The sequence below is a fragment of the Vigna umbellata genome, chromosome 4 (genome assembly GCF_029865625.1).
Source record: "Vigna umbellata cultivar VRB3 chromosome 4, Vumbellata_1.0, whole genome shotgun sequence".
Taxonomy (NCBI): Eukaryota; Viridiplantae; Streptophyta; class Magnoliopsida; order Fabales; family Fabaceae; genus Vigna; species Vigna umbellata.
In genome coordinates, this window is record NC_142168.1 from 61,177,712 (window position 1) to 61,185,328 (window position 7,617).

The following is a 7,617-nucleotide window of genomic DNA, read 5'->3' on the forward strand; positions in this document are numbered from 1 at the left end:
AGAGAATAATATCTCTAAGGTCATCAAGAACCATATTATGATGTCCCTTGTTTTACTTTAAAAAATTGTAAATATTAATAAAAAGATGTTGTGATTAGAGTAGCAAAATGTTTACCAAACAAGAAAAGTATTGTGTAACTTAATGACATACTTGCATGGAATTTCAGAATAAATTTCTCCACAAAGTTTAGCACTACATTATTACTGTTTTTTTAACTAATGGATCTCTACTTATAATGTATTAAAATTTTACAATTTGAAGAGTTGCATTGTATGATATTTGTTAAGTTAATAAAGACATTATTGTCTAAACAGATAGATTTTCTTTTGTATAAAATTGATTCTTTGCATAATGACTTTGCAATTTGAAAAACGAATCTACAAACAATCCCGTACTTTTGTATTTCAAGCATCTTTTATAAACAATTTTTCAATATTCAACAAATAAAGAAGAAACACGCACAGCCATTGATCCCTTAATTCCTTTCTCTTGAGAGCGTTAACGTATCAGCAATATTTATCTGTATCTATGTCCATATATGGTTATGTAAAATGTTTTATATCAATAAACAAAAAACACAAAACGAAGAAGAATGAACTTTCTAACTGGGCCTTATTTTTCCGCCAAAAATAACAGCCCTTCGAAAAAAAAATAGAAGTCCACTTCGGGCCCAATTCTCTTTCTTCTTTCCTATGATCGGTTGCGGCTCTATTTCCGCCTGAAAACCCAAAATCAAAAGCTCTCGCCGCCTTCAAAGTTTCTCCTTGCGTGCACAGTGCGTGAGAAATGAAAATGCGTGGCGGCGGCGGCGAAGTGGAAGTGAAAAGGGTGTTTATTGGAGCGGGATGCAACAGAATAGTGAACAACGTTTCATGGGGTGCTTCCGGTTTCGTCTCTTTTGGAGCTCACAACGCCGTTGCTATTTTCTGCCCCAAGGTCCTCTTTCCACCCTCTTCTGCTTGTATTATCAACCATTATCCTAGATTTTATTTTCCTTTAGTTTTATTCATCCTTTTGGTTTTCGCAGAGTGCTCAAATTGTGACTACTCTTCCGGGTCACAAGGCAGTTGTGAATTGCACCCACTGGCTCCCAACTTCCAAGTTTCTATTTAAAGGTGCTCGCTTTCTCAATCTCCCGTCAACTTGAACTCTGCAAGCTCAATTTTTTTTTTAATAAAACTATTTGGCATAACCATATAGTGAGTTGTTCTGAAATTACTGGACCAGTTTCAATGTTTAAATTTTTTTAATCAATGTTTAATATCCTTTTTCCCTTTGAAGTGCAGCAAAACAATTGGAGAAGCATTATTTGCTTTCTGGGGATGCAGACGGTGCTATTATTTTGTGGGAACTGTCCCTTGTTGATGGCAAGGTATGTATTCTCTGGTTGTTGTTTTTTCTTCCTCAAATTTTTACGAATAAATTATGAGAGAATTTTGTTTGTTGGGAACTTAGATGGAATTATAAATTATTGTTTCTCGCGTATTTGTGTTTGAATTGTTTTTAGTGGAGGCAAGTGTTTCAGCTGCCACAATTGCACAAGAAAGGTGTTACATGCATTAGTGGAATGATGGTTTCTCAAACTGAGGCAATGTTTGCATCTACTTCTTCAGATTGCACCGTTTGTGTATGGGAACTTGTATTTCCAGTGACTGGCAGCGGTAAGCCGTAGTTCTCAATGATAATGGCCCTGTTCAGTACAATGTTAGTAATTTGATAATGTACATTAGTTGAGACTTGCTTCATCATTTTAGGTGACTGTAAGTTGTCGTGCCTGGACTCTTTCTCGATTGGATCTAAATCTATGGTAGCCCTATCATTAGCTGAATTGCCTGGAGATTCTGGGAATATTGTCCTTGCAATGGGAGGATTGGATAACAAAGTTCATCTTTATTGTGGTGGAAGGACAGGAAAGGTATCTGCATCCTCATAGTTGTAGATTATTAACATGAAATTTTGGTATCTTTTAGTGTTTTATGTTGGTTTATGTTTAAAATATTTAACTCTTCTTTTACTCATGAACCCAGCTTGTACATGCATGTGAGCTAAAAGGGCATACAGATTGGATCCGGAGTTTGGACTTCTCATTGCCTATAAATGTGAATGGGGAAGCAAACAATATTTTTCTGGTTAGTTCATCTCAGGATAAAGGCATACGAATTTGGAAGATGGCATTACGCAGCTCTATGTTGAATGGAAATGGCATATGCAAGAAAGGGGAAATTAGCTTATCATCCTATATAGAAGGTCCTGTACTTTTGGCTGGTTCATCTTCTTTTCAGATATCCTTAGAATCTCTTTTAATTGGACATGAGGATTGGGTATATTCAGTAATGTGGCAACCCCCTTTGGTTTCATCCCTAGAAGGGGGTACCTATTATCAACCACAAAGTATCTTATCTGCATCCATGGACAAGACTATGATGATCTGGCAACCTGAAAAGACTTCTGGTGTCTGGATGAATGTTGTCACTGTTGGGGAACTAAGCCACTGTGCTCTGGGTTTCTATGGTGGCCATTGGAGCCCAAATGGAGATTCAATTTTAGCACATGGATATGGTGGATCTTTCCATCTTTGGAAAAATGTTGGTAATGATAATTGGCTGCCACAAAAGGTTCCCTCTGGTCATTTTGCACCAGTTACTGATATTTCCTGGGCTAGATCCGGTGATTATATTATATCTGCCAGTCACGATCAGGTATTTAAAACACGTTTGGTTGGCAAAAGTTATAAATTATCGATCACACCTATTAATTTATCTCTTATGATTGTGAACTTGCTGTTTAGAATTTATAAATGGCTTGACCCTGTTGTCTAATTAGTGTAAGAACATAATTTTGTGCTTTAGAAGAAAAACAAAATATTTAAATTCAAGATGCTCGTGCAACTGTTTTAGTTTCCTCAGCTTGCTGCTCAAATAATAACTGAATATTTTTATCGAATTTGAATTGGCTCTGAAACTGCTGCTACATGAAAAATTGCAGACAACTAGAATTTTTGCTCCATGGAAAGTTGAGGCTTCTCTTCAACATGGAGAATTTTGGCATGAAATATCTCGTCCTCAAGTTCATGGTCATGATATAAATTGTATGGCGGTTATTCATGGGAAGGGGAATCATCGTTTTGTCAGTGGAGCTGATGAAAAAGTTGCCAGAGTATTTGAAGCCCCGTTATCATTTCTTAAGACATTAAATAATGCCACTCTGCAGAAGTCTTGTTCTTCTGATGATATCTTAGGAAATGTTCAGATTTTGGGTGCAAATATGTCAGCTCTTGGACTATCACAGAAACCTATTTATGTTCAAGGTCAGTTATTTTGTTGAAAGTTAAAATTGATGGGGATGTGAAGCATGTCAGGGAATTTTTAGGCCGTTTTCGAAAATGTTGGGGTTTTCTTTCTTGTGGTAATCTTTGGTGTTGATTTTTCTAGTTATTACACGTGGTTGTAATTACACGGATGGATGTAGTTACTGGTTGAGACTAAAAATGAATGCTTTTAGGTAAGGGAAAAAAAATATAACCATGTAGTTTATCAATCTTAATAATCAGGTAAAATGTGCACCCAACCTAAGCTACTCATAATTCAATGTAATTTACTGGTTAACTTTTTCAATATTTACATGCATTTAAATACTAGACTCAAACCTTGTATTTACTGCTTGAAATGGGCAGTGGTATGTGTAGAAGTCTCATAATAACTCAATTGACTCATCTGTTTCTGTTTAATCTGTTGAACATATAAGCTCTCGGGAAATAGACTTCTAAATTCTCCCTTGTGGCAATGATGTGAACTTTTTAATCAGTACTATATAGCTGTTTAATTTAGAAATGTCAATTTTAGATCATTATTCTCTCATAGTAATCAATAGTGCACTATAGCATGATATTGATGCTGAGGAGTCCTTGGCCACAATGATATTGTAATAGAGGAACTGTTTTCAATAGTGAGAAAAAATAGCAGATTTTTGTGAGCTAACAGTATAGCAGCGCTACCATGATGCATGCTTCAGAAAATTCAGTTTTACCCGTGAAACATCATAGTTTGGGTAAAGTATCCCGCAAAATTTTGCCTCTCTTGATATTGTGCTTCATACTCTATAGGACTATTTTTTTTTTTGTGTTCTTTTTCTTCTTCCTCATTTAGCCCTCCGCAAAAGATTATCTTGCTATCTTCTATTTTTTTTTAAAGAAAACGTGTTTTTAGTTCTGTACTGTTGATTGAACTTGTTTTTAAGTCCTTGTATTTTCAAATTTATGAAATCAGTCTTCCAACTTTTAAAAGTGTGATTTTTCATCCCTCTAATTTGATTTTGTCTCCAAAGGAGTTGGTGGGGAAGGATGAAAGTATAGGGACCAAGGTTACATTTCTCTCTCTGTTTTATCTTATTATTTATGTTCCTTTCTATCAAGTATCATCTTTGATTTTGACTTTTTTACTATGTTTGCTCTTAGATTGATAGTGATTGTCAGCGTGTGATTTATTTTTATTGTGAATATTTTGAGTGGGTTATTTGAGTTTTATATGTGCAGTTATAAATTTCTTTTCGTATTATAGTATTTAAAATAATGGTGATCCTGCTATAGCATTTTTAGAGTTAGTCACAAGTTCACAACAGACCTCTAGTTGAGATTGATGACTATTTTGTGCTTGTTTGTTAACGCACTGGTCACTTGTCTTGAGTAGACTATGATTTCTCAGATAAAAAAACGTTACAATTTTACTGAACCTGCTGTCAAGATATAAGCTGATTGAGATAACTGGTCACTCAGGGATTTTAACTGGTATATTTGGTGTAAATCTGCTTTATTAGAGTTAGGAAGATACTGTGTGCTACTTTTCAAACAATTATCATTTTTCCTTGCATGTCGAACTGTTGGTCTTTTGAAAGTTTATCATTTTTAGAGTATTTCTACATTGCAGCTTTCCATGAGATTCCCGAGAGAAGAGGCATCGATGGTATTGACACCCTTGAAACTATTCCGGACGCTGTTCCAACTGTTTTCACTGAACCTCCAATTGAAGATCAACTGGCTTGGCATACACTTTGGCCTGAATCACATAAACTCTATGGGCATGGAAATGAACTATTTTCCTTATGCTGCGATCATAGGGGTGAGCTAGTTGCTTCTTCGTGTAAGGTATGTAGTGTTATTCATCTAGCTATGAACCTGTATTATTACTACCATTAGACAGAAGATCTAATGCCTACTTATATTGAAATCCTCTGCGCTTGCATATCTCATAACTAGAGGGGTAGACACTCCTTATTGGATCAATCTTCTTCATTCAGTGTGTTTTCCCTATATTGGATATGAATTAACTTCAATCAAGTTGGCTGAGATTGTTCTGTTAGGCAGTCTCTACCTTGTTCACCTTTCTGCTTTATCGCTGAAATTGCTATGTATATGTTAGGTTACTTTATAACGATAACCTAATTTATTCCCTCTTCTCACCTCAAAACTCGATTAACAGAAGATAAATGTATGAATATGTATTTTATTAACTCTGTAAAGTATGGAAAACAGAATTACATTTAAGTATCTCAAGGAAGCCTCCCTTCCTCCACTGGCAAGAATGTCCAGTCTTTACCCAAAAGATAATAACCTCCTCAACAGACTTCTAGTAAAAACTATTTATAGTATCTCCTACCCACACCCTTCTCTAACAGGAAAAAACCATTCAACTTCTAACTCTCTACCATTTGGTATTACTCATTCCATACCGGCTTGACTCCCTTCTCCTCTTCCACTGCCATTCGGTATTACTCTGTCCATACCGTTCGGTTTGAACTCACTTCTCTCTTCTTCAGCTACCGTCCGGTACTACACTATTCATACCGTTCTCATTCCTTCGTCTTTTATTCCTCCTCTCATAAACTTTTAGCTTCCTAACAGTATCATTGTACATTTGTTTTATGCAATGCAGGCCCAGTCTGCCTCTGTTGCAGAGGTATGGCTTTGGCAGGTCGGATCGTGGAAAGCAGTTGGCCGCTTGCAATCCCACAGCTTGACGGTGACACAGATGGAATTCTCACATGACGACAATTTTCTTTTAACTGTCTCAAGGGATCGCCAGTTCTCGGTTTTTTCAATCACAAGAACAGGTAGACATGTCATCATTTCTTAGACATAGATTTGCACCATTTTGATATCGTCATTTTGTGATTTTCCTTGGTTGACACTTAACATTACTTGAAATGGAATGATAGTCTCAAACCTGAGGAAAACAATGAAACTTAGCTAACCGTTATCTTGAAGCTAAATATTCAAACCACTTACCGGAATTTTTCAGTACTGTAACAGTTGCAAGTTTTTATTTTATTAGCTACTACAACTCAACTGACATGCTAATCACTCGGTTGTGATAACAGGGTCCGGTGAAATTAGTTATAGTCTTCTTGGGAGGCAGGAGGGGCACAAGCGGATTATCTGGTCATGTTCATGGAATCCTCATGGTCATGAATTTGCTACAGGCTCACGGGATAAGACGGTGAAAATCTGGGCCGTTGAAAAGGATTCGTCCATCCGGCAGCTTATGACTTTGCCTCAATTTATGAGTAGTGTGACAGCGTTATCTTGGGTTGGTCTCCATCATCAGAGGGATCAGGGACTTCTAGCTGTTGGAATGGAAAATGGGCAAATAGAATTGTGGAATCTGTCTTATAACAGAGCAGATGATGGTTGCATAGCAGCATCAGCTTTGGTTGCTGCTCTTGTTGTACGTATAGATCCTTTTATATGCCATGCCTCTGCTGTAAACTGCTTAGCGTGGAAGAAAAATCAGGAAGATCACACGAGTCTGCAACTTGCTTCTTGCGGAGCTGATAATTGTGTAAGAGTGTTTGATGTAACGGTTTAGAATTAGAGTATTGTTCCCCCTTCTTTTTTGATATATATGTAGATTGATTTTTGATCCTCATACCTATGGCGAAGAAGATTTATGGCTTGCGTTCTTCTTCTCCAGAAATACCTGTTAGTATACTTCTATTGTCAGGAATGTCATTCGGCTATATGAACAGAGCTCATTAGCTCCATTTTGTAACAATTATTTGGTGTCACGCCATCAAAATAATATTTATCGTTTTTTTTTTATGTAAAGTGATAGACATTATCTTCATTATCCGAAAATTGAGTCCGTAGTCACTAGGCACGTTACATCATTACCATGTGAATTGCGGCGTAATCATACCCTCCAAAATTTTCTCTAATAACGGTCTTCAGTTTATCACTTGTCACTGTCTCGCGAAATTAACGTTGCGACCGTGGTCGGAGGGTGAAAACTTTGTAATGAAATGCTTGAAAGTGATTTAAGTGAAAATTAGGTCGAAAATGTCGTTTTTATGGATAAAATAGTCATAAACGAGCATATGCTTGCCAACCTTCATCGATTAAGAATTGTTGATTGTGTCGGTTGTGGATTCAAGCCTAAATGATATGCTATTATTCGAGTGAGTGTAAAGTTTGGGGAAATATAGGACGATTATCTCGTTCTTTTATCAAAGGAAGAAAAAGCGATACACACTTGAAAAAGGAAAAGATTTGTAGAATTGCAATCTTTATTCTCTCATATAGTATTACACGGATGTTATAAATTAATAAATGTTCTGTTCATCCT

The 7,617-nt window shown here is 36.4% G+C and overlaps 1 protein-coding gene across 1 annotated transcript; it reads left to right on the top strand.

Annotated features, from left to right (window-relative positions):
* The first annotated feature begins 698 nt into the window (after nucleotides 1-698).
* On the top strand, nucleotides 699-7,094 carry LOC124847745 (elongator complex protein 2). Its single transcript, XM_047325301.2, has 10 exons — nucleotides 699-937; nucleotides 1,029-1,116; nucleotides 1,288-1,373; nucleotides 1,509-1,662; nucleotides 1,756-1,916; nucleotides 2,029-2,700; nucleotides 2,987-3,308; nucleotides 4,924-5,141; nucleotides 5,929-6,106; nucleotides 6,374-7,094. Exons 1-10 carry the CDS (start codon nucleotides 788-790, stop codon nucleotides 6,859-6,861), a joined length of 2,517 nt encoding a protein of 838 aa, XP_047181257.2. The 5' UTR covers nucleotides 699-787; the 3' UTR covers nucleotides 6,862-7,094.
* The last annotated feature ends 523 nt before the right edge of the window (nucleotides 7,095-7,617 follow it).

Excerpts from the sequence above, each read along its gene's own strand:
- LOC124847745 (XM_047325301.2), top strand. The coding sequence starts at position 788 with ATGAAAATGCGTGGCGGCGGCGGCGAAGTGGAAGTGAAAAGGGTGTTT. Across the intron at positions 1,117-1,287 it reads TTCCAAGTTTCTATTTAAAG|CAAAACAATTGGAGAAGCAT; the intron begins GTGCTCGCTTTC and ends TTTGAAGTGCAG. Across the intron at positions 1,374-1,508 it reads TGTCCCTTGTTGATGGCAAG|TGGAGGCAAGTGTTTCAGCT; the intron begins GTATGTATTCTC and ends AATTGTTTTTAG.